This window comes from Stylophora pistillata, chromosome 4 (genome assembly GCF_964205215.1).
Source record: "Stylophora pistillata chromosome 4, jaStyPist1.2, whole genome shotgun sequence".
NCBI lineage: Eukaryota > Metazoa > Cnidaria > Anthozoa > Scleractinia > Pocilloporidae > Stylophora > Stylophora pistillata.
In genome coordinates, this window is record NC_142522.1 from 29,121,604 (window position 1) to 29,148,526 (window position 26,923).

General features: G+C 38.6%; 2 protein-coding genes across 4 annotated transcripts; one reads left to right on the forward strand and one right to left on the reverse strand.

Moving 5' to 3' along the window:
* The first annotated feature begins 3,310 nt into the window (after positions 1-3,310).
* Positions 3,311-20,915, forward strand: LOC111328847 (uncharacterized). 2 transcript variants are annotated; one of them, XM_022933380.2, is made up of 16 exons: positions 3,311-3,436; positions 9,197-10,072; positions 10,945-10,992; positions 11,200-11,352; positions 11,631-11,763; positions 12,044-12,129; positions 13,582-13,623; positions 13,834-13,940; positions 14,478-14,662; positions 14,865-15,146; positions 15,847-16,138; positions 16,655-16,859; positions 17,089-17,376; positions 17,502-17,560; positions 17,904-18,033; positions 18,249-20,915. In XM_022933380.2, the coding sequence occupies exons 2-16, from the start codon at positions 9,266-9,268 to the stop codon at positions 18,681-18,683; spliced, it is 3,252 nt and encodes a 1,083-aa protein (XP_022789115.2). In that variant the 5' UTR covers positions 3,311-3,436; positions 9,197-9,265; the 3' UTR covers positions 18,684-20,915. The 2 variants fall into 2 exon arrangements, with proteins under 2 accessions (XP_022789115.2, XP_022789114.2); XM_022933379.2 differs by lacking the exon at positions 3,311-3,436 and adding an exon at positions 5,561-5,958.
* Positions 20,279-26,603, reverse strand: LOC111328848 (octopamine receptor beta-2R). 2 transcript variants are annotated; one of them, XM_022933382.2, is made up of 2 exons: positions 26,492-26,603; positions 20,279-22,771 (listed from the first exon to the last, which is right to left on the reverse strand). In XM_022933382.2, exon 2 carries the CDS (start codon positions 22,666-22,668, stop codon positions 21,577-21,579), a length of 1,092 nt encoding a protein of 363 aa, XP_022789117.2. In that variant the 5' UTR covers positions 22,669-22,771; positions 26,492-26,603; the 3' UTR covers positions 20,279-21,576. The 2 variants fall into 2 exon arrangements, with proteins under 2 accessions (XP_022789117.2, XP_022789116.2); XM_022933381.2 differs by having other exon boundaries at positions 20,279-22,688; positions 26,492-26,602.
* Positions 26,604-26,923: the final 320 nt, after the last annotated feature.

Here is a 26,923-nt window from a genome sequence, read left to right on the forward strand (position 1 = left end):
CACTTCCCAATTTGCAAAACTTTGAGGTTAAGTGTTACGTCTATCGGGAGAAGGAAAGCCACGATGATGAGCCTTCTTGCCCTGATTATCAGCTATAATCTAAACCAAGCTCTGTCAACACGCTCTGCGTGTCTACTTAAGACGAGGGCAAACACTTTTTTCTCAAAGCCAGAATTTCTCACTCAGAAGCACGTAGAGTGTGGACGGGAATTAAAAAAAAAACTTTATACTAGAGTTCGAAATCCATGCGAAAAACATCTTAGAATTTGCTAGAGGTAAAGAACCGAGTTTACTAGAAGGGACTCAAGAATATAATGATCAAAATTTACATCTACAGCTACGTTTCAACGAGAATTTAGTTGTAATTATCTAATTTGGGAACTGACGGTTTCATTATTATTCATTAAATTGCTTAGAGTGGTTTGCAAGCTCTCATTCTGAACTTGTTAAGTTAAGCAAATTTTTAAAAAAAAAAAACTCGTTTTTAAGGCCGACTCTAAGTGATTGGACTCGTGAAACAATACATGTTAGTGGTAAGTAGTATTTTGCTGTGTGAGTTGTTCTTTGGTCCATACACTTTTTGGAGGACCGAGTCTTACTGCGCAAGTTAGTATAGGCGCCATTAATTACAGTGATTACCGATCATTCCAAACAAGTCTTAAAAAAAACCTTTTCGATGGTAAATTAGATTCATAGTAAAATTTATTCTATTTTATATTGATGTTGATAAGTTGTCTGGGTGAAATAATGAGAATCTCGGTACAGCCTTTAAATGTCGAAACTGCAATCAACAGGATGGACAATAATGAAGTTTGAGTGAAAACTGATACAAATTTAATGCAGTTAGAGTAGTTTCGCATCGGCACATAAAACCCTTTAATCGTGCTGAAGATACAAAGCCACGAGCCTGATAAAAGTCGTGAAACGTAACCAGTAAAAAAAAGAGCGAAGTGATCGAACTTTTATGCAAGAGCGTCGTCCCAGCCCTCTTGGGGCTTTTTTTTTCGTTCCTCTTTTTCTGAACTCTGTTCGAGAGCATCTGTCTAAGTCTATTTATGCACGGGGGGCTTTTGACATTTCCGATCCAGGCTGTGTTGAAGATGCTGTGTTATATAAAGCTGGCATATACCGTAGCCAAATAGCGAGCTGTTTGTGGCCGGAGTGGAAGATCTTACGAACACGAAAATCAGGAAGTCTGATGTTAGAAATATTTTCACTGACTTTTTCCCAGGCTTATGGCAAATGAATATCCATGATCTGACGAAGTCACTGGGTTTAGCTCTGTACTTATTTTTAAAATCAAAACCAAATTTGAAACAATGGTTCTACTCTTCCCCTGTCCGCTAGTCAGTAAAGAACTGATACTTTCTCTCCGAAAACAAAGATGATATCAGCAGTGTCTCCGTCTGACATTTGTTAGACAGAGTATCGGAAAATTGCTAGGTTGAGGGCTTTTCGATTAGCGTCGTCAAACCAAAACCAAATTTATTACAACAGCCGATCAGAACAAAGAAAAATGTCCGCACAAGGAGATCGTGAGAATTCAAAGTGAAAACAAGTTAACTGCCTGAAGAGCTTAAAAACAAGAGCCGGTGGACCAAGTTGCGATTGGTTTCAAATTAAAATTAAGTAGAAGCTTGAACTTGTTTGCCTAGTAGAGTGCCGCGAGTTTTCCGAGTCAGCGGTCAGCTGGGAGCATGCATACTGAAAGCACTGACAACCAAAACAGTCCAGGTACACTTTAGAGACTCAAATGAAAATTACACTATGATTCTTGATTTGGTTCAAGTAGGCTGTAAAAATGAGATCACTGTGAACTGGTTGAAAGCTCGTTTTTTATTTTTTTCATTTTATTTTTTTTTAAAGTCAACTTGCTCATGATCCACTGACTTTCTTGCTTTAAATCGAAGAAATGGAGGAAAAGTAATTTATTGTAGAATCGTATTCTTAGTTGTCCAAAGCGCGCCCGACAAATCTTTTGCCTTTGTCTAGTTTAACTACGAACTCAGAAATTCAGTTTTGACTGTTTAACTCGAGGAAATTATAAACTTTTCCTTGAATTTCGACATTTTCTGAAGCAATCACGTGACGAGAAGAGAGCACAGACGAGCTCATCATCAGCCACAGTGACAGTCACCTGACACAGCATCACAAATTCTTCCAAAAGGTTGAAAAGAAAATGTATGGCTGGTTTATGGGAGAATAATAGATTAGATCGCCAAAGGCAACAGGGTTAACGTTATTTCAGCTAGTTCTGTCATGATTTAGAGGAAAAGGTTGCAAACGCTAACTATTATTGTGTTGCTGATTGCCTGGACAGGCTAAGATTTCCTTTTCACATCTGCTTTTACTCGTCTAAGTACTTGGGATGTTTGATAAAGATGGCGACGTTTAATTCCAATCGTAAAAACAAGCGAATTTGTCGCCGTTGAAGCATTAAAAAATTTTCGCTTTCAGAAAAAAACCGGCATGGAACTAGGGGTAAATTAAACGAATAGACTTGACCAATAACAACCACGTCGAAGCGACAAACAGATTGTTTAGTTGTGTAGATGGAAAAATGCATTAGTCCTTTACCAGTTGTTTACGATCACGTTAATTAAATTGTTGTTTAAATTATTGAAACTTTATCCTATTATGTTGTCGTTTCTAAAAGTTACCATAGTTTAGATCAGTTAACCCAAGAAAGTATTTTAGCAATGATGGTGAAACACAAGAATGTTGCTCAAAGATAAACCTCACTTCATCTAGGTGAATTTCTACCAGAGGTACTTAAGCCCAAATATGTTTTCAGTGTCAGTGCAACACCTGTTAAGCCGTCGACGCTCTATAACCGTATGATATTTTTTTACATACTTGGCACGGAATCCGCGAGCTCCCAAGATCTGCTGTTTGTCAGCCAGAGATTTCCTGTCACTTGTTCAAAACCTGTCGATCACTGGAATTTCCAGTGTTTCAGAGCCATATCATTACGCATTTTGTTATTGAGGTGCAACGGAGAAGAGAGAACGCCAGCCTTCGTCTTGAATCTGACCGCATAACCTTGACTGATTGTTGACAGTTTTTTTCTCATAATAATTTCTGATGCGCAATCTTTGCGGTGTAGTCGAACCAAAATAATCCTTCGGCCTCAAAAAATAGCCTATTTTTTGCCGTGACATGACCGCGGTAAACAAAACACCACACCTTAATCTGAAGCATTTGGTGGAACAAAAACCAGTGAATAGTCTGCCTCAAGTTCTATGGCGTAATTCTTTTTTATAAATATTTTTTGTTTTTCTCAGCAACGAATAGGGCGTTGTGACTTATAAGTCCGCGGCGACCTCGAGAAAAGCGGTTATTAGCGAGGTGGATAGTGTTGAGGAAGTGCAGCTGGATCTGGATTTAGACGGGAAATTTCCCCCTCTGGATGGACTTGAGTCCAGATGACTGCAAGGTCAGTTACAGTTTTACAGTCCTATAACTGTTATCTTACATAAATTTTCAGTCATTAATCAAATTCTCTTTCTTGTAACTACGATATAACTCAGCTAAAATTTGGCCTGTGAATTAGACCATGTAACAACTTTACAAAACCAGTTTTCATCATTTAACAGCGAGTTATATCCCACACGTACTTTGGTTGTTTTCGAAACGGAAGCATCAACAAACTATCCTTTCGCTTCCTAGATCTTCAGCGATTTATTACTCTCCTTATATCAGTGGTTTGTGTTAAATCAATAGTGATCGTTATATTATTGGAGGAAGTTTAAGTTTGATGATAAAAGAGCGGAGGGATTTTCGGGCCGCCTACATCCTTTGGAACACTTCATTAATCACCTGTTGCATTTCGATCTAAATTAAATTTCCCTAGCCACGTGCGCGCATGGGCTCGGCTCTGCATACATCAATTTTTCGGAAACAGAATTATTGTCAAAATTTAAGTCCCCAACGTGCTATTTTTAGGTTTATACATTACTGGAGAAAACTGTTTAAAGGTTATTCCAGGGTTTCATTGGGAAAATACGAGAAAATTTGAGAATAACAACGGCATCTACTGTTGCCGGCTGCACTTGGTACATTTGTCGTACCTGTAAAAGACCTGTCACGGCTTCGGCAAAATAGTCAAAACTTCCCCTGTAGAAAAATAATCTAACGTTATTCAAAGCTTTATTTTAGGTATCTAATTGCGGATCGAACAGCCGATCGCTGTAAATGGAAGGGTTATTTGAATTTTCCACCCTTTTACACCACCGGAAGTCGATTTAATTTGAAATTTCCTTCTTATACTTCAAACTGCGTGGGCTCTTTGTTCATTAAGAATCTTCTAATTTCCTCCGTTTAACCTATCACTGGCTAAATGTAGTCAAGAATCGTACGCTCTTGATCAGTTTTTCAGTCTCACTGGAATAATTATTCAGACTGAACGCTTTGCCAATTTTTGTGAAGCAAATATGAAAAAAAAAAACAAAACAAAACAAATCGTGGAGCAGCGATTGATGAACGATGTCTTCATTTTTTGCTTTCCGCCGTGCTGACAACCCATTTCCGGTTTTTACGAAATCAAGTAACTCGTGACTTTGTCTTGCACGTTGCACGATGAATAAAGCTATTCTGATTTAAGCGGAACTATGTAAAAGTTTCCCTTAAATGTCTTAACAGAATACATTGACACCCACGCTTAACAACACTTAGTGCGCAGGGGTATTGTTATGATAGCGAAAGGGGGTGGGAGAGGAGGGTGTTAAAAAAGAAAATCTTGGGGAAATGTTTAAAACAGCAAGTCGACACGAGTTTAGCTGCATGATATTATTATCATACAAATGCTATTATTCTATCGAAACTCAATGTTCGTACTTGCAGTCTGGCTCTAGCTAAGCCGAAGGATTTTGTATTTTAGGGTACATGTATCTAACACTAACAACTAAAATTGTTGAAGTAAACAACGATTAAACAAATACTGCTAACAACAGGTGGAAAAGTTTCAGGGTTCAAAGCTTCGAGTTAAAAATATATATTGTGCGATAACCGTACTGTTTTACATAATCCAGACTCTCCGCTCTCACTTGGCTCCACAAAAATTTTTATATTGACATGGCGACAAGAAGATTCAATTTACAGGTAAGATCGTTTGTTGGACTTGTCAAATGTTTTGATCCTTCGCTGCCGGAAAACAAAGGAATCTGTCTGGGCCTGTAGCTCAGACAAGTTATATCCATTCGTATTTAACAAAATTAAAACCGAAGATTTACAACGATTTCCTGATCCAAAGTCCAAAGAACGAGTCCAAAAGAGGGGTGAATATTATATAACGATGATCTGTTGAAAAAGCGATCTTGCTGAAGGGAAACGCCTTGAAAAGTGTAATGCCTAATTTAGTTTCAGTGTGATCACAGCTGATTTAGCGTTGCGTGAAAAAATATTCTAGAAACAAAGCACCTCTCTACCTCGCCCCCCTCCTCTGGGGCGGTATCGATTCTTTGTTTTCCAACCAGACCAATGAAATTCGATAACTCCCTTCTAATTAGCCCATGGTGCAGGCGCAGTAGCTTACCAAGGGATGACGTTAACCCCGGGGGGGAGATACCGTCAGTTGCTTTATCCGGTCAATGGCGTATATCATCGGTCATGGAACTGACGAACCTCTCGAGCAGCACAAGCTAAAATCCGTCCACTCGAATAGAGATTTTCAAATGTGAGGTGTTCACCTCATTCGCCAGAGTTGAAAATTTCACCATACTTCCTTTGGGAGTGTTCAACGACTCAATAACGACATCTTTTGTGTGTCTGTACGCTTAAAATTCCTCTTTGGGAAACGAAACTCGACTTCCTTGCGGGGAGAGATCCGAATAAGTGCGATTTTGCTGCAATTCATCGTTGAGTTCTTGCTTTCTTGAAAAGCCTTTTGGATAGGTCAAGGCATTGTTTGTGCGTGCAAGTGTTTTCCAGTGTTGGATAGCAATTTTGTATATGTTTAAGGTGAGTGAATGAGGCGTGAAACGAAGATCGCTTTTGCAGTCTTGGGAACGTGCAGAAACATGTAACTTTGCACTGTGCTACGTGTAGGGGGGTATCGATCTACCTCGTGTATTTTTCCCCGCATTTATATTAGTACTCTTGAGTCCCACGACTGTAAAAGCGATTCTTTCGAGAGAGAAGATCGGTGGATTTCAAATACGATGAAGCGCTTCTAAATCGGGCGCTTTGTCGTAATGTTGTGGTTCTTTGTTCGGGCTTGTCAACTGTTCAGAAATTTTAATAGGAAATATGCTGCTTATGTAGGATCGCGTTTGTAAAAGCAAAGACCTTCGTTTCTTGCGTATTGTTGTTTCCAAAGTGCTTATTTTGTACTCAAGTAAGATTTTAATTTTGGTTTAATCTGTACTTTCTCAGTGCGAAGAGATCATATTGAGCTTTGTTATGCATTCGTCAAATTCACATGACCTCAAGGCAGTCCCTAAAGAATTTATTTCATAGCTCGGCACTTCTGACAGTTTCTTCTTTATGTATGATGTTGAATGGATGAAGTTGTATGGTTTAGTATTATAGTGACCGAAGTCTCACTTAAATGTTATTTTCGCCATCCAAAGTCCACGAAATGTTCAATATACTGCAGTGTTCTTGTTTGTGACTGTACTTCAACAGGAAGTCTCGTAGTTCAGTTTATGCTTATGAATGCATATCTCGCTTTGGTCACGAAACATCTTGCTCGGGAATTCGAAAGTTCAGAGAGCTCATCTTTTGTAATCTTTCAAAGCACGTTCAAATTAAACATTTCAAAGTTGTGGAAAGGGCTTTGATCGACTTTTACAGGTATTCGATTTCAATCCCAGCTGTATAATCTCGTTAAAAACATAAATTAACATTTACGTAACTGTCGCCAGTTCGATGCTGTTGTAATATTTTGGAAATGTTTCTCAAGTTTTTCGCGGTAGTCATAGCTTATTGATGACCAGAAGATAATTTACTTTGCAAAAGGAAGCAAGATTACTTTCAACATGTTCCAACATAATCAACGAAAGAAAAAAATAATTTGCAGCCATTTATAGTAACATACACAATGAAGCTATTTACTGGTCCATACGTATATCATATACGAGCATTGTGTCTTGGCACACAGGGCTAGAGTGTTGTACTTAAGTAATCATTGCATGATTTTTTTTCTAAGCTGTGATTCTGCTTTACCTCTTCACACCACCAGGAATAAAATTTTACTTCAGACATGATGTACTGGAAGAACAATTTTAGAATCAAAATTTAGCATAATATCTTTTACATTTTGAGGAGATGATGTATCTTTGCTTTGATTATGGCTCGCTGCTTTAGAATTTAGTTTCCACTCTTCTCGCACTTTCAAATAACTTTGGAGTCATTAAGTGATACGGGGGGATTTTGCCATCGTTGTGTATGAGGAAAGAGTACAATTTTGATTTGTTTTCTCGGAAATGAAACTGCATCAACAGAAATAGAAGTTTTCTCGCACAACTTGAGTTTTTGATGAGATGTGCTTTCAGTTATTTTCAAGTTGTCTGATTGCCAAGCTGTTGGTAAGTGTTTCTAGAAGAAAAGGTGTATTATGGCACAAAATTCTTTCATGCAAGGCTGACTGAAATATGTGTAAACAGGAAGCTCTTTCTTCTTTCTTATGTTTAATTTACAGTCTCTAATTTTCTTTCTAAGACATAATATAGGTATTTTGTTGAATAATCTTCAAGTGTGTTGGGCACTATTTGAAGTTTTATGTATGAAATTAAATATGTGGACCTTTATGGCTTTTAGAAAAGATTTACTTTGTTTGCTTTTCAAGTGATGTGGAAAGGTCACTAGAATTCAATTCTATTTCTAGAGATGTGAAAGACTGGTTAAATTTAGTACAACTAGTGGGTTTCAGTATTTGAAACACCTAGAGCTAGAATAGTAAGGATGCAGAGTAATTGTCTTTTAAATTGTCTATAAATTCTTATTGTACATGTATTAAGGAGAGCATAATATTATTTGATTATGATATCTATCCATTCAGGAATGTAACCCTGACTTAGTTATATATGTGTACTAATTTGAGTACAGTCTACAGATTGAAGCTTTATTTTCTCTGTTTTTCAAGTAAGGAAATAGATTATCTGATGGTGGTGACTTTACATGTACATTGGCTTGTTTCCTTTCCTAGAAACCTGTTAGATCAGCATTATAGAAAGTAGTTTCACTTCTATCACATGACTGTATGAGTCAGCATAATTCAATTTTACTGGCTCAAAGCCATCAGGAATCACATTGATGAAGTGGTTGTGAGTTTACTGTTTCTCTAAACTGTAACTTAAAACTGTAGATTGAAAATTTAGGGAATTTTATGGTATCAAGTAAAAGCAGCAAAAATCAGGGACTTGTCTCTTTGTGCAACTTTTTGCTTGCCTTTCATCAACTTTTTTTTTGTTTCATGGATTCATATTGTATTTGTAAGAACTTGTTGATGAGGGTTACTTCCTTATGATCTGGAAAAACCTTAAGCATGCAAAAACTTATTTCCAAAAAAGGAAACATTTGAAATTTGATCAGACATACATGTAATTCATGTTTGTTTGAGTTTAGTTTGAATATGTCAGAAGAATAGCAGTTACACAATTTGTACAGTTCCTTGTACAAATTTGACATATTAACTCATTACATACACCTTGAAAGAGGGATTTTAGAAGTAGCTTAATCAGTGCTATAAGTTTTCTTTACATGACACATTGATGTTTGGTACAGAAACTACCTTAATAACTTCACATGCGGCAAGTTTGACATAAAGATGAGGTTAACATTTATTTTGAAGTACATGTATTAGTTTTATTGTTAAGGTTATGGGTAAACTACTGGCTACTGACTTTTTTTACTGACAGTAGCTGTATTGGAATGCCAGTGGTGTGCTCTGTTGAGTTAGATGTCTTGATATTGATGTTGGTTAAATTGTTATAGCTTCTGTTTTTTTCCTTTTATTGTTATTGAATCCTAGTTTAGTCTTCTTGGCTGTGACATGAAATTCCTTTCAAAGTAAATTCAAATTGTAAAACTAAATTGCAAAACTTACTTTTCAGCTGAAACAGTAACGGATATTAATGTGATTGCTTATTATCAAATGCTGGCAGCTAATTAGAGCACTAACAATTTATGATATTCCTTTAAAATATCTGTAAATTTGTAACAATTTCAAGTCTAATTGTTCATTATTTCATTGCAGGATACCCATGGTATTTAGCATCAATTAATTTCCATAAAACTGCAGTGTGTGCATTAGCTAGCATCAGTCATGCCAATTCAAACGCCTCAGTGGACAGAATTTCTTCAGTGCCCAATATGTTACAATGAATTTGACAATCGTGACAGGCAGCCAATCAGCTTGGGATGTGGACACACATTATGTGTTTCCTGCCTGTCAAAACTGTCTAAAACACAGTGCCCATTTGACCAGGCTTCTGTGGAAACAGATATAACCAAACTTCCATACAACTATGCTTTGCTTCAATTAGTTGGAGTGGAAATACCAGACAACGGGCTTCCCCCAATTGACAGTGTTAAAGAAAATGCCACTTGTTATAGAAAATCAACTAGCTGTATTGAAAAGCTTGCCCTGTTCTTAAAACCTGTCAATGGCACTGTCAATGGTACAGTGAATGGAAATGTCAATGGCAGCACCTGTAATGGTTCCATCAATGGCAATGGGAATAACATCCTAACCAGACCCATGCAGCGGAAGCTTGTAACATTAGTTAACTGTCAAGTTGCAGAGGGAGATGGACGAACTAGAGCCATGCGTGCGGCCAGGAGCTTGGGAGAAAGGACAGTTACAGAGCTCATTTTATTACATCAAAATCAGCAACAACTTTCAGCTAATTTATGGGCTGCTGTGCGGAATCGTGGTTGCCAGTTTTTAGGACCAGCCATGCAGGAAGAAGCTTTAAAACTGATTTTGTTGGCTCTTGAAGGTGGAGAGGCTTTGTCGAGAAAGGTTTTGGTTCTTTTTGTGGTCCAGAAGCTGGAATCTCAGTTTCCACAGGCTTCCAAAACAAGTATCGGCCATGTAGTGCAGTTGCTTTACAGAGCATCCTGTTTTAAGGTGAGTTTTTACCCCCAAAAGGAGGATTGTAGTGGATTGGAAGTCTGTCAATTGAAAAACACAGTTCAGGGCTCGAAATTAACAGTAACTTGTTAACCAATGGTTAGTAATTTTCAACGTTTGGTTACTAAAAATGTTTCCAACTAACCCGACATGGTTAGTAAAATTTTCTAACATATTTAAATTATGTTATGGAAATAGCCTTTTTACAAATAAATACTAAGTTTTAGGAATGGTTTATGTGTTATTTACTTGCATTAGCTTGTTTTCTGTCTCAAACAATTTGTTCTTGCCATCTTTGGGATCGAATCGAGCTTTACAGCCATTTTGAGCGCTAAGGCCCTGAATGCGAATTTGTGTTGAATGTGGGGATCTAGACACAACTTTATCAGACCGCCACATTGCAGATATTTATTTACACCAAAATATTATTGTTCACGAGGTTCTAGCAGTTCGGCACTGAATTATGCAGAGTTCTTTAATCGTGGTAAATGAGAGGGAATTAAAATAGGTGCATAACTGTCAAGGTTTTTAAGGTAACCATTCAATTTCAGCTGCTCTTTAATTTGTCTTGGTTGTTATTAGCAAAATGTTCAATATTTGAGATATTGTAACTTGTGAGCTTGGATACCAAATTTTATAATTTGGATAGTAAAAAAGATGTCTACTAACCCAAAGGGTTAATGATCCAAAAATTAAATTCGAGCCCTGCAGTTTACATTGAGAGATTTCTCATGTAGGTTAAGGAGTGTGCTATGCTTATATCAGACTACATGTGCCAGTGGAGGTTTCTGTGTGATGCACATTATAAATGTTATTAATGTATTTTAAAAGTGTTGATCTGTCATTGTTGACTCAATTTTTTCATTCAGGTTGAGAAAAAGAACAATGAGTCTTCTCTGATGCAGCTCAAAGAACAGGTACATGTTTTTTTTGGTTCTGAAGATAAAGGGGCAAAAATGATGGAAAAAGCTGTTAAGTGTTTTTTAGATGAACAGTGGATCAACCATTCAATTCACAGGATTGGTAAATTTTTCTAGTGAATAAACAATGGTTGTTGAATGTGTTGGTTGTAATTGTTAGACATAAAATCACTATTTTGCCTTTGTTGTTGTTTTTGTCATCAGTACCGCACCTATGATGCATTGCGGAAAGAACATGATGCACAGATAGTGCAAATCGCAACAGAAGCAGGGCTGCGCATTCTGCCAGACCAGTGGTCTTCACTTCTCTATGGTGACATGGATCACAAGTCTCACATGCAATCTATCATTGACAAGGTGTGTTGTTGAGTTACATGGCATCACCTTTAATGATATAAAACTGGGTACGCAGTTAAACCAAACCAGTTTAAAGTATATTTGACTTATTTCATTGTTGAAGAGGTGAATCAGCAGTATTATCACCATCACAATTAGTATTTCTGGTACAGGTAGACCTGTAAGGATCTTTCAAAGGAGTGGGAGTGTTAAAGGTTTCCTTCACTGTTCTACCGCTTGAAATGGTAGCAATACTGTCAAAACTGATTTGTTTTGTTTTTGTTTTTTTTTTTGTTTAGCTCCAAACCCCTGCCTCATTTTCTCAGAGCATCCAAGAGCTGATCATTGCACTGCAGAGATCTGGTGACCCTGGGAATCTCTGTCAAATGAGAGAACAGTTTGAATTACTGTCCAAGATTGATGCATCTCCAGGTTTGTGTGGACTCTCTTTTGCTAGAATGGCAAGTTATTGCATACAGAAGCACATGCAATTAGACATGTGAATGTCTATGACCTGCTACTTAATATTCATTAATAAAGGTATTTTAAGGTAAGCCTGTTTTGCCTGTTTTGCCCAAGTTGTTCACAATAGCTGTGAGATCATATACATTTAGACACCCCAGTTACACAACTACTTGTACTGTGCTTCAAGGCCATAAACAATTGCATTACTAGTTGAGATAACATGTCTTTGATTTTTTTTTTCCTGCAGAGGCAATGTGTCCAGCCTGGAATGAGCTAGAACAAGCCATGGTTTCAGTGCATTCTGTGGTCCATGGACTGGTTGATTTTTCAAAGGTGAGTGATTGTGTTTTTGTGTTTCAAAATAATACCACTCAATCCTTGATTTGACTGTCTTCTGATTACAAGAAAACTACTTGGAATAGAGAGTTAAAAAGCTGACGTTTCAAGTGTTAGCCCTTTGTCAGAGCGAAGGGCTAACGCTCAAAATGCCAGCTTTTTAACTCTTTACGGTGGCCAATTTACAATTTCAACTTAGTTGATAGTACCAAATTACCTTGTTACCCCCATTGACGCAGCACCACAGTTTCTTTAGAAACTTACCCCCTTTACTCTCACAATGCCTCTCTCCACTCAGGGGTATAATTGGGTACCGGGGGTAACAAATAACCTTGTTACCCCCACCGACGCAGCTTCACAGTTTCTTTAGAAACTTACCCCCTTTACTCTCACAATGCCTCTCTCCACTCAGGGGTATAATTGGGTACCGGGGGTAACAAATAACCTTGTTACCCCCACCGACGCAGCTTCACAGTTTCTTTAGAAACTTACCCCCTTTACTCTCACAATGCCTCTCTCCACTCAGGGGTATAATTGGGTACCGGGGGTAACAAATAACCTTGTTACCCCCACCGACGCAGCACCACAGTTTCTTTAGAAACTTACCCCCTTTACTCTCACAATGCCTCTCTCCACTCAGGGGTATAATTGGGTACCGGGGGTAACAAATAACCTTGTCACCCCCACCGACGCAGCACCACAGTTTCTTTAGAAACTTACCCCCTTTACTCTCACAATGCCTCTCTCCACTCAGGGGTATAATTGGGTACCGGGGGTAACAAATAACCTTGTCACCCCCACCGACGCAGCACCACAGTTTCTTTAGAAACTTACCCCCTTTACTCTCACAATGCCTCTCTCCACTCAGGGGTATAATTGGGTACCGGGGGTAACAAATAACCTTGTTACCCCCACCGACGCAGCACCACAGTTTCTTTAGAAACTTACCCCCTTTACTCTCACAATGCCTCTCTCCACTCAGGGGTATAATTGGGTACCGGGGGTAACAAATTACCTTGTTACCCCCACCGACGCAGCACCACAGTTTCTTTAGAAACTTACCCCATTTACTCTCACAATGCCTCTCTCCACTCAGGGGTATAATTGGGTACCGGGGGTAACAAATTACCTTGTTACCCCCATTGACGCAGCATCACAGTTTCTTTAGAAACTTACCCCCTTTATTTACTTGAAATAGAGACAGGATGATCTTTGCAATTCATTGAACATCTGCAGGCCAATTGTTGAAAAAGTACATAGAAAACATCAGATACATACAGAGGCAGCAAGGGCAACAGTTGAATATGAAGGAGTCTATTTTGTTTGAAGGACAAGTCTTGCATTTGAAAAATAGATCATAACTGTTAGTAACAGCTTTAGTCATCTAAAAAGTGATGAATGATCCCAAGCACAGCTTACATATTTCTGTTTTTTTTTTTTTAATATTAGTCACATGGCAGAGGAATGAAAGGATCAGGTGATCCACCACAAGTAAGTACAGTGTGAAATTTTTTCTTGTAAATTTCTCTAACTTTAGTGATCTTGCTCTAGTCTTGCGCACTGTACATGTGGTCTCATTTGTGCATCAACTCAGGTGTATTTGAAACTTATCTTGGTTATCCTTAAGACTGAAATGATTTGCCTGGTATATACATTGTTTCTATTCAGGAAAATAGCAAAATTTTTTTCTCTCCCTTTTAGCCACACAACAACAAGTTTAAAACTAGCATGTGCAGGGATCACACCAGGGGAGGATGTCCGAGAGGTACCCACTGCACATTTGCACACTCAGAGGAGGAGCTAGAGAAGTAGGTGTTGTTTTGATTCTCTTCCATAAAGTTTGCAAATTTGTTTCTCAGGTCCAACTATTAATGTTTGGGCAGCATTATCCTAAAGTAATATTTTGAAATCCTCCAATTAATAAAGATTTTAATGTGAAATACAGAAGAACTATCACTGACTAGCAATATCAGCTATGTTCCAATGATCTTGGGTTTCTTATTGTGTTTTTGAAAAATGATAAGAATAGCTGATGTAAACATATCAAACATTATCTTTTTCAACAGTCAGAGCTTGAGTAGTAATCTGTGTGCTTCTGTAACGTGTGTCACTTTTGCTCCCAGATTATCTTTTTCAACAGTCAGAGCTTGAGTAGTAATCTGTGTGCTTCTGTAACGTGTGTCACGTTTGCTCTCAGATTATCTTTTTCAACAGTCAGAGCTTGAGTAGTAATCTGTGTACTTCTGTAACGTGTGTCACTTTTGCTCCCAGATTATCTTTTTCAACAGTCAGAGCTTGAGTAGTAATCTGTGTACTTCTGTAACGTGTGTCACTTTTGCTCCCAGATTTGGTAAGAGAAGAGCTCAGAGACCTCGCCCCTCACCCGTTGCCAGAGGACCAGGACCTTCTGTAGCACCAGATCAGTTTTCACCCCTTGAAAATGGTTGTGATGGCAGTCCAACTGCTACCCAGGCTCCTGCAAATGGTGTCAATGGCTCTGCAAGATCATCTCCTCTTTATATTTCTTCTGGTGAGAATTTTTGTGAGTTTATTACATCGTAGTCCCTGACTTTTACCCAGCTCCCTTTTCCCTCATGGCCAATTCAGCATAAATATCATTTTGTTAGCCCTTTACATGAATTGCCCCCTAAATCACTTAAGCTTTTGTTCTACGCACCCTTTCAATTTATCTTTGCAATTCATCATTGAAATGACACTGATCTGTTCTTCAGGTGATGTGCCACAGTCCACTAATTGTTTTGTACCTCAAGCTCAAATGGGTCGCCGTGACAGCCAGGAACAAATTCTAGCACACAGAATGAAGCAAGTATCCTTGCATTCAAATGAAACTCAGTATTCAAATGGCTACTGTGGACAACGTCCAGCTTATGATCACTATGTGTCTTCACCTGGAAGGGACAGGCAGCAGTTTATCCAATACTATACTCCTCCGGCCGGTCATCCTTCCAGTTCATATTCCAGTGTGGTTTCAAGGGGGAAGGATGTTGCAGTGGGTAAGAAATATTTCTATTTTTCATGAAATGGTGGTTGACACATGGCATGGAGAAGACTAGCAGTAGAAAGTCACAACCTTGTAATTCACATCAGAAGTGACTTCATCTTGAGAGAAATGAGAACACTGTATTTTTGTTAAGTGTTCTGTGTTATGCTATCAGCTTGATTTATGCAGTAACTGAAAGAGGAAGAAGCTATTGATTTGGAAAGGATAACTGTTTACAGCAACTTCTTGGAGCAGGGAGTCATTTTCCCTGTCAACAAGACAAGTCTAAATCCATTAACCTCCTAGAGTGGCTAGCATCAAATTTCACCCTTTGGATCACCCTTGGTTCATCTTTGAGTCAGATGTCAAGGTCATGAGAATAAAAAAATGTTGTTTAAGGCTGTGCTCTAAGGAAAACTGAATGGAGCCCAGTGCTTTGAAACTGTGAAATCCAGGGTGCTCAGCATATGCTTTGTATGAAAAAACTAAGATTCCTGAGCTGCCCGAGAGCAAAAGTAAGGTGTCAGGGGCCACTGGGCGCTGCTAGACCACAACCTTGTTGTCAGCTGAAGAAGTGTTTAATTATTGAAGAAATGCTCCATATCAGTACTCTAGTAAAATCACATGTAAGGTAGAACGGAAGGGAAAACACCTCTATGTACAATTTTGGTAGAGTGTGGAGGGTTAAAGCTGTTTTTCCTCCATTTGTACAGGTGTTTTGACTCCACCACGAAGTTCTCCTTTGACTGTCCATGATGAAGGATTGAATGGCATGGGGAACGGATTGGCAAATGGATTGACAAATGGGATAACTAATGGCATGCCAAATGTTTCAACAAATGGCATATCAAATGGCCACATTGACCATCACATGGGCAGGGTTGAACATCCTCCTCTTTACAATGGTAGACACAGACTTCGAGCCTTGCCTCCTCAGCCTGCAAGCTATCACACCTATGATCATTCATTTGGTGGCTTTTCCTCAGACTCGACACCTTATTACAGGTAGATTGCCACTGCTTGTCAAGGACATGTAGCAATGTTCAGATTGAACTTTAATGTGCATGTGTGTTTTTTAGTTTTGTTGAATGAAAGATTTAAGGATTGAATGGCAAGATGTTGTCCCTTGGTGTTCACCCTGTCTGGGGCTGACTGAAATGACGGATTTGGCTGGACCGTTGTGATTATTAACAAAATTCTGTAAATTGAGTAGTGTAGTTAGCCAGTTGTTGGAGATATTCAAAGTCTTTTAAAGTTAATTGAAAATGTCCTAAAACTTCTGAATATTGCAACAAAATCAAAACACAACTTTCATGTAGATTAACATGTTTATGAGGAGGTTTAATTTCCTGGACAACAACTCTCCTGCATTCAAAAGAGTTATGCATTTAATATGCGATTTGTATGGGATTAGAGTTTGCAGACCATTAGAGTTCTTAGACCAGTATTTTGTGGTAATCCTTTTACTCAGACACATCCTCATGCATTCTTCCATTTATCTTTCATTGCCTTTGTGAACAGTGCACCACAAGTAGACTACTACAGTTCGCACTATTGTGGGAGACAGTTGTCGTATGAACAAGTTCACGGTGTCGTGGGGTACCCATTTGCACATCGCGGTGATTACCCCTACTCAAGGATAATTGACTACCCTGATGCTATGATGCACAGAGGAATTTTACAGCCAAGGAGTCCTTATATTCCATCGGATGTTAGTGATGAAAAGGTTTGTTCATCTGTTTATGTTTTCCATGTTCACTCTGTAATCTGATTCTCTCCGAGTGTGAATAGTCACAACAAACCAGCTCTACATATGGACAATGCTTTCCAGTTTTTGCTTGTCATTTCTTGTTAAAAGTCAGCATATTTTCCCTTCATCTGTATTTCAGTAATGTAGAATGCCTTGTCAACATTTTCCCCTTGTAAATGATGTTATTTGTGCGAAATTTTTACAGAATGACATATTATCCCAGCGGAACAGCGATGCAACCCTTGACTTTGATCCCTCAGAGGTTTGGAGGAAGGACAATGACAGTGGTGTCAGCTGTGGTTCGCCACTAAGCCACTCTCCTGCAGCTAGCCAGTCGTCAAACTCTAGCTTGTCACCAAGGCAACAGTCCCCAGTGGGGTGGCAACATGGTAATGATACTGACATTTGGAGAAATGAAGACAGCAATGGTTTCCCGTCGCCTTTAACCATTACTGACTCGACGCAAATTTGGAGCCCACCTCGTGGAAGTGAGGTATTCTTGAAATGCAATTAATCTTATGTTTTGAATCGTTGTGAGCTTTTAGCAAAGGAATTGATCTTAAGACTTTGTAGCCTTTGTGTGGTTGTCTTAAACTAATTTACTCAATTTATTTTTAGCATTCTCAGGTTCGCAAGTTATGGCACCCACTTTATGACTTGAATGATGAATGGTCGAGGTAGGCATTAAGAGGTTCCGTTTTTGTTTAAAGTTATCTGGTGGGGTGGGGGGGGGTGGCGGGGAGTGAACGGATTGGGGAGGGGAAGGTTGTGTACTATTAGAACCCGCTGTTGGCGAAGGAAGCGTTAAACCACTTTAGACACAAGATAATTGCATTTAGGTAGTATGGAAGGATGTTTGGATTTTTCTCTTTCTGAGTAATATTTAAACCTAGGATAGGTAGAGTATTTTAGCACATCTTGCAAGCTGCCTACATTTGTTAATTGTTACATAACGGTGAAAATGTCTTTCTTGATAAAAGCGCACGATTCTAGTGGTTTGCGTTTGTTCTTCTTCACCAGCCAAGAGGAGCAGATCAAGAAAGATGAACAGTTTGCACGAGCTCTTCAGGAGCAGCTAAAGCAGGGTGAAACAACATCCCCTCCGGAAACAAGAGGTAGCGAGTTGCCATCACAGAGCCGTGACCCACAGGTGAGTGAGGAGGTCAGGGGGGGTGCATTTACGAAAGCTCGTTTGTCTTGTATAACGCGGTTTCAGTAAATTCAAATTTTGATCGTCAGTAGTATTTTCAAATTCTTTACGACACGCTAATTTGTCTTCGAGGTGTTGTGTTATCTTCTCTACCAGAATTTTTCTCAGCAAACTGTGATTTCTCCATGTAATCTGTCTCTCACTGTCCCCTCCAGGATGTTCCCGACCGCGGCTTGACTATTGACAGCTTGGAAGCCGAAGCCGAACTGAAGCGAAGAAAACACGAGGAACACAGGCGCCTGCTACAGGAACGCCGACAACTTCTCCAACAACAAGAGCGAGAAAAACAGGAACGTGACGACCGCAAACTTGCGGAAGAATTGGCTCTCCGAGATGCTCAGCAAGCCGGCATAGTACCAGATCCTCGCTGTATCGTGAAGCCATCTTTTGCTAACGTGATCTCCCGCGGGGCCCCCATGGGGCTTGGCTTTAGTGGCAAGGGGAGTGATATTCCAGGCGAGCATGACCCATTCCGTGGGTTGAGCAGCTACCGCAGCTCCTGTGCGTCCTCATGGGCCGGAAGTGATGACGTCATGGATGCTTCAAAGGTGACGTCAGGCTGTAATGGAGATATCCGTGTGCAAGAGTGAAGTGTTGTTAATGTTTAAATAAGAATCGTCATTGTACAAATTGCTAGCTTGAATAATAACTTGCAAGAGTATTGTGGATTATGCAAAGAATCAAACCCTTGTCGGTGTTTTGTGGAATGTGTTCATTTTTTACTTTAGCTTGATTATCTCCCAGTCTAACTGGATATTTCGTCTGGTCTTTTCGTAATCGTTAAAATGAAAGCACTTTTAAAGTGCCGGTCAGTAGTTAAGGTTTTCAGTGAAATGTATTCATGGTTCGTAGGAAACTGGTTGTACAAGCTTGAATATGGATTCTGTAAGCGTAATGATAGTGCCAGAACAAGTTTCAGAAGGTTTGATTCCGAATTTTTGTGCTGACTTTTTTATGATAATCGGGGGTTTGAATAGTCATTCACACTTCAACTCTTTCCCAGTCTCTTTCAATCTTGTTTTTGGAAGGGAAAAACTGGAAACGAGGTTGAGCCTTAAGCGAGAATGTTGTGATGCTTGAACTGTTCACGATCAAAATACTTCAGAGCGGATGATTATCACGTGATGAGACTGCACGTAAACTAATGTGATTGACATCAAAGGGTGAACTTTTTATTAATACAAACAAGGACAAGATCGTTTGAATCAAAATGGTTAATTTTGTTTGATGTAAATCTATCTTGAAGAAAACATAATTTAGTGTTGAAGATGAAAGGTCAGTCACTGTTCTCTGCTTGGATCTCAAAGGCCTAAGCGAAGTACAGGTTTCCTCTCCATTCTGAAAGAACATTGGGAAAAGAAAAAAAAGTGGTAGAAAGCTCAAGAATGATTTGTGTAGACGAATGCTTTTTAATCTTTAGAAGGACAGCGACGTTTGTTGTCGTTGATGAATTAAACTGGACTCTTGTCTGGTGAATAAGTGAAAAGCATGTCTTTGTGTATTCGGCCCAGGTGGCGGAAGGAGATTTGAGAGGCAAAATCGTATTATATTAGCTCTTTCACTGACCGAAGGCATTTGTATATTCTTTCAAGAATCGTTTGATTAACTCTTGACTACCGTGGTTTCCATAGATAAATATGTATCGTAAGTAAAAAAAAAAATTACTGTGATTTGACTTGTTGACAATTTATCGTGTCGTGTAAAACAATGGATGTATTTCGTCATTTCAGATAGAGTTAGTATTAACGAAAAGAAACTGTCAATTAACGTTGTCAAGTTATATTTTTGGCTAGGTCAGCGATGAGATTGTCTTGTTTATTTTATTTTAGTGATTTAGTATTGCCATATCTTCTGTATGTTACTTTTTTCAAACATTTGCTCAATGGCTGTCCAAATTTTTGGCATTGTTAATTTTTTAAACTTGTTATTGCTATTATATATACATATTCATGTCGTGAGTAAGTGGCGATGAATTCGTTTGGTAGTTAATGTTGAAACTCGGTGATGAGAAAATGTGTTTTGTTTTTCTTAGCTGTATATTTATATTGCGTAGTTTGGGTTTGAGTTGGGGGAGTTTAGCTGTTAAATTTTAGATACAATCTGCTCTGCTTTTTACCGTGAGTGCTTTCTAAAGTTTGCTAGGAAACGATTTAAGTTAATGAATTAAGCCAATCTTCACACAAAAAAAAAAAGCAACCAACTCTCTTTAAACTTTGGTTCATGTTCTTAAAAAAATAATCCCTTTGAATTCAGGTTCTCAAATGCGTGTTAATAATACTCAAGAGGGTTTGAGATTTTGATATTTAACGAAATACCTCAGTGGCGTTAATTATTATTCGCTCTGATCTGTAGTGATGGACTATGTGGAAGGGTTTGTAATTCTAAGAGTGGCGATTTGAAGGCACTACTCAGCCTATTAATTATTGCTATTAAAAAGAATTATGTATGATATTAGTACCCATTAGAAATATTAAATTGTAGGTCACGACAATTTTGACCCCAAAATTTATTTAGCGCCGCAAGTGCGCAAGTGTGCGGTTCGCCACATTTGGACAACTTGTCGTTTCTTTTCGTCGAATGGCTTTCATTTTTTCCAAGGGGAGGAGAGACTCCAAGTTGTGTATGAAATCAAATGGAAGCCTAACTGTCGTAAAGCAACGGGTTGTTTGCGTCTTAATTATCATGATTCTAGCGCGAAGAAGAAAAAAAAAAAGCACCAAACGATTGTAAACGCGTTGTTATAGTATATTTTAATGTACAATAAATTTGTATCTTGTTTACCACTGGAAAAGGCTAATAAAAGTTGGTGATGTGAGTTCAAAGGTTGTTCTTTGATTTGGCTTTAAGAAGCAAAATGGGTTTTAGCTAGAGATACGCTTTTAGTCCTTTCTGCCAGAGGGAAAAAATTTAAATTCCGTTCCCGTTTGTCTTCAATTTTCGGCACTGTTGAAAACGGAGTTAAAAGTCTTCTCCTAAATATATCCGCCCTGCATTTGTTACAATAAAGCACGCGACTTATGAATTGCGAATTATGTCAGACGCAGTGTTCTAGAAAAGGAAGTAGGCGTGAACAAAACAGGCCTGATTGATGGCCTGTGTTGTGAACGAGTAGCTCGTGTTTTTATTTAACTGCAAATATAATCAAGACTTCTAAATGACTTATTGACTTCATCGTGAGTGATTTTTACTGCTTTCTTCTCAAAGCTAATCTAGTCAATCTAACGTTTCTTACCAATCAATTTCCAGGTTATTTCCATTGGCAATGGCTTACCTCCTAGTTTTCCACGTTGTATAGAAATGAATTTTGTGACCTGCACAACTGGAGAGACTTTGCTCGTTAGCTACGGTCTAAGGGCGTGGTTGCGAGCACACGGCCACGCAAAGCTATGTCATCCACTCTCCTGGTACACAATGAACCTGTTACATCTCGAACAAGGCTAAGATCACTGTAGAAACATTGTGGAATCCCACTAAGCCCTACATCTATCCACGGCACGTTATACATTTCTTAATTTCTTTCTTTATATCCCTCTTAATCAGTCCGTAAAAAATGGGATTCAGGGCAGAGTGGACCAGTAAGAACAGCCACGACAAATTCATGGTGGTGTGAGCCGAGTGAGTCATAGCTTCTGTTTTGCTGAAAGATTGTTTAAAATGAAGATAGGCTGCAAAGAGCCAGCACCCGACAAACACCAAGATCACGATGCCAAGCACTGTGATAGACCGATCGTGATTTGGGTGTCTCGGTTTTGTCTTGAGAGGTGCAGTTTTACCATCTGTGGAGCGTTCCACATCAGATTCTATTCCAACACTTGACAATTCACTCTGCGCTCTACTTCTTGTGCTTGCCACGGTCAAATTCGGTGTACTGAATTCTGTTTCTCTCAGAACATCTTCTGCAGACATAGTAACGGAGTAGTTAAAGTCCACTTGATCTTTGATGCGCTTTTCCTGTTGCTTGTGTCTCTGTATGATGCACACGATTCGCAAGTAGGCCAACGGTAACACAATGCAAGGAAGTCCCACAAAGAGGAGTGTTTCGACGATGGCAAACGCTGTCATTCCTGTCCTCTGATCCTCAGGACTCTTCAGCAGATAGGTGAAGTGAAGGAGGGTCAAGACAAAAGGAACCAACCAACATACCAGGATAGGGATCAAGTATTGTTTGATTTCAATTACAACAGGATACGTTAAAGGCCGAGTGACAGATTTGTAACGATCCCAAGTCACCAAACATAAGCACAACAGTGAGGTATAGACGAAAAATTCGTACATCGCCAATTGGATCTCCCTGGAGCAAGTTGTCCAGTACGTACACAGTAACTCAGGTGGGGTTACAAACAAGCCCACGCAAAGGTCCGCCAGGTTCAAGGACAGGACAAACTTGTTTGACACGTTGCGTCGCAGCTTCCGCCTTGTTACGAGGAGAAATATCAGTGGGGTATTTCCGAGAATCGTAAAAATTGCGAGAAACACTCGTATAGTCCAGTACAAGCGGTTCGTCGTAGGATTGAACGAATGAAGACGCTCTGCCGAGGGCTCCGCGTAATTTGAAGAGTTTGAATCAGTTGCCATTTAAATGATTGATCCAAGTTCTGAAGCAAGAAACAGATCACTGCATAAGATATTACCTTGATGTCTTTGATATTTGAAGAACTTTTTTATGATAATACTTGGGCTGAAATCAATAAGATGTTAAGAAAGTTGGTTCAAAAAACGTACTTATCCTGGTAATAGAAGACAACTAGAGAATAACGAATGGTTTTTTTGCATACGTTTGCTCTGAACAAAGAGCTTGTCGTATTACAATAACCTTCAGGCTCCACCTGTTCCTCAGAGCATAATTCTGTCTCCAAAGCAAGTAGAATCACAAGCAGAAAACGCTATGTTTAAGAACTGGGTCGATGGTTTAAACTTTACAAACTCTTTACGGTGCCTTGGCCAATATATTTAAATTATGATATGAACTCAGTCGATAGAACCGCTCGATAAAACCAAATTGTCTCGTAATAACCCTCGCCGACGTGGCACCACAGTTTCTTTAGAAACTTAACCTCTATTGAGGTTAAGTTTCTAAAGAAACTTAATTCTTAATTAATTCAGGAAGCAGGGTTGGCGTAGTGGTGAGAGCGCTTGCCTTCCACCAATGTGTCCCGGGTTCGATTCCCGGACCCGGCGTCATAAGTGGATTGAGTTTGTTGGTTCTCTACTCTGCTCCGAGAGGTTTTTCTCCGGGTACTCCGGTATTCCCCTCTCCTCCAAAACCCATGCCATCATCATTTGAATTTATTTGCATTTGCACACGACCCCACAAGCTGTTCAGCTTTAAAAATTATCGCGTCTAAATAAAGGTGTTATTATTATTATTATCTATTCGTTATGTTTAATAGTTTGGCTAGTAGATATGACAAGCATTGAAAGCCCACACAGAACAAAGTCAGAGACATAGAAGACAGCTAATAGGAATTACTAGCCTGCTTTCGCCCTTCGAAGTACATTTTGCTTGTACATATTTTTAACTGGTTTTGTTTGCTAAGACGGGCAAGTTACTGGAAGAAAATAAGAAACAAGAAAAAAAATAGCCGTCAATTAGATTTTACTACCGATTCTAATTTTTTGGGAACCCTGACTTTCACAAAGCAAAAACGAAAACGTTGCTTGCTTTGGGGACAGAATTCTGTTGTTCGAATAAACTCATTATCAATTGTGCTGCTGTGTTGAACATATGCAAATACATAAGACGATGGGATGTTTATCAGAACATCAAAAAGAAGAAATTGATTATGATGAAAATCCTTTATTAGTTATGACTAGTGGTTTTCACAATATTGGTGTGGTTTTGTCTAAGAAACATTAGACGCTGCCTGGGCTGATATACGCTAATCAAGGGTGTGGAAAGTTATACGCGCTCTATTTTGAATGCTACTGAATTAATATTCTTAACTTTTAATTTTAATTTTTCTTATAAATTTCGTATGGTTTACACTTGAATAGTGCGCCGACACTAATGGAATCGTTCTCTAAAAATAGATGCGCCCAACTAGTTGCATTCAAATTAGCAGAGTAAAGTTTTTCGATACAGGCCCAGTTTCATGATCATTCTCTGCCTTCGAATCGTGTTCTTGCTATGCTAGAATTTCAATTTACAATATTTTTAAACAGCATCAATCATAATCATAGTCCCGCGGAAGCGCTGGGATTGAGATATCTTACCATCCTTGTTGATATGTTTTTGTTGAAGATCGAATATAAGAGAAACCCTGGTTAGCACTATTGGCCACTTTTTTTTAATCTCCCTTAAAACTTTCTGCAACTCTATGCGAACAGTGGGTGGGTTCTTTCACGTCTTTTATATCTAAGACACAAACGTGCGCCTAAATGCTACAGTTCTTGGCCAGGAGGCGTAAAACCACTTTCATATGTTCATATGTTATTGCGAGGACAGAAATTCTCAGTTTTTCAAGATTCCGAGTGTTGATCCAGTTTGAGCTCCAAGCATCGACCACTCGTGCGACATAACGGCGCTCCTCCAATTTATCGATTCGAACTTCGTTACTCTTTTTCTCAGATCTACCTTTTGAATCATCAACCTTATGTCTAGGGCTTCATTTGAGGCCAGTTTACAATATAAACCCAGTAGAATACCCCTAATGACGCGGCACCACAGTTTCTTTAGAAAGTTACCATCCTTTATTCATTTGTCATTTCTGGGCACTATAAAAGAATTGTTCTCAATTTAGGAAACTCGCCGCATTCGAATGAATTTATTTTCAGTCTCAAGTGGCGCCAAATCTCTTATCAGCTTAAAAGCTTATCCTTAAGATGTCGATATACTGACTCAATCGTTCAACTTCAGCTACAAACAACATGCAGTTGTATTACAATACAAAGTTTACTATCATCATTCTGAAGCTATAATCGACTTATCCAGCCACTGAAAATAAGCTTGTATCACCTGGCAAATTTACCTTATAGAGCGAAAGAAAGAAAATGGAAATTAAGGAAAAGGTAAATGTTTATTGAGAAACTAAACATTGTAGCTTGAGGGAAGAATTATCCGGGATCATGAATGTAGCCAAAAATAGGAGGACCTTAATTAGAAGCTGTTAGAGCCATCATGTTGAATTCATAAAGCTAGTGTTTATTGCTTTTAAAATTAAAAAGTTTAAAACACTAAAAGTGACTCTGACGAACGCAATTTCTGGACTTTCTTCCTTACAGTAAGTATCAATAATAGCGACTTCGTATGATTTTTTGAAATGGGAGTGAAAAACATTGCCGTTATCAGTCAGCATTAATGAATTTCTGGGACAATGTCCACTGAATTTACCGCGTGCTGCATATAACACCGGCTGTCATTCTGCTGCGCCGTGTAGAAAACGTCAAAAAGAGACTAAATATTAATTAAGAAGAACGCCGCAATATTTCAAATGGTTAACATGTCTTGTTTGCAATAAGCTTTTAGCTTTACCCTTCAATGTAATGTCAATCATTGTCCGTTTTCACAAAGACAACAGGACCACTTTAAAATTTAATTCCAGTAGTTGTTAATTGTATCAATTATTGATGACATATGACTCATTTCTTTTTAAGACACAGTCAAAGGGACTTTAAAAGTCGACAACTCAGTAGAATGTTTAATTGTAGCTGTCGGCAAGTGGCATGAAAATGATTAAAAATTCAAAATGTCTTCTAAATCTGAAATATTTTCTGACCGTACGTGACTCAATGGAAAATAATAGAAATACTGTCGTCCACAACCTCTTGAGGTTTCACCTCTCAGGGCTTTTTTTGTGGATTTTATCGTTTCAGATTTTAAAGCAAAATGGCAAAACATGTGACTCGCAAGCTTGAATTTTCCTCCTCAAAAATACTGTCTATTGAGTGATTCATTAGCACAAAAAGACAAACAGAGCAAAAGCCTTTCCTGGAAGTCAAATGTACGATTTCAAAATTTGAATGCTATTACCATTTCCAGTTCTTCTTTAACTTACGATAACCCGTTCCACGGCAACAGAAAGCTTTGGACAGAATGTTCTCCTACACATTATCATAGGTGCTAAATTTCAATCTACAGCCGACTATTATTCGAGAGGGCATAATTTATTCGATGTATATACAGCGACAAATATTTGGCCATGAGAAGCCGTTAGACCAGTCAAGGAAGAATGAAATGAAGATATTTTAAAATTGACGCCGATAAGAAAATTTAGGAACGAAGCAAATTGAGCAAATATCTTTTAACAGACGTTGGTAACATTTATTTTGCGAAACGAGTTTTCCTGCGCAGATAGAATTATATAATGCCAAATACCTGTTACGAAAAACGATATGCACGAAAATTTGGGGCTTTAAAAGGGCTGTCTTATGCACAAAAAAGCAAAAGAAATAAACCCACCTTTTTGTCGAGGAAGCGCTTACAAAACCTGTTTTGGCGATACACAAAACACTCCGTACTTGACACGAATTGTTATAACTTTGGTTCATCCGCGTGTCACATTAAAATTAGACAGCAGCAAAATCAATTGGTCGGAGCTGTCACGTGGTCAATAATAACAGCCTTCCCACTTATCAGTCCACTTACTTGGGATGATATGTCTCTTCACTCACCGAAAGCCAGGTTTTTTATTCTAACAACTCTCTGAAAATTTACTTAAAACTTTCACCCGCGAAAAAACATTTCAATTTTACCCTTTATCTTCAAAACGTTCAATTTTACATGGTCGTGCAATGAATAATTTTTTCGTTCGTGATCTTCAATCAAAACCGCAAGATTTAAAATTCATACACAAAATTGAGATTGAATACATTTGAAACCAACACCTGTAAT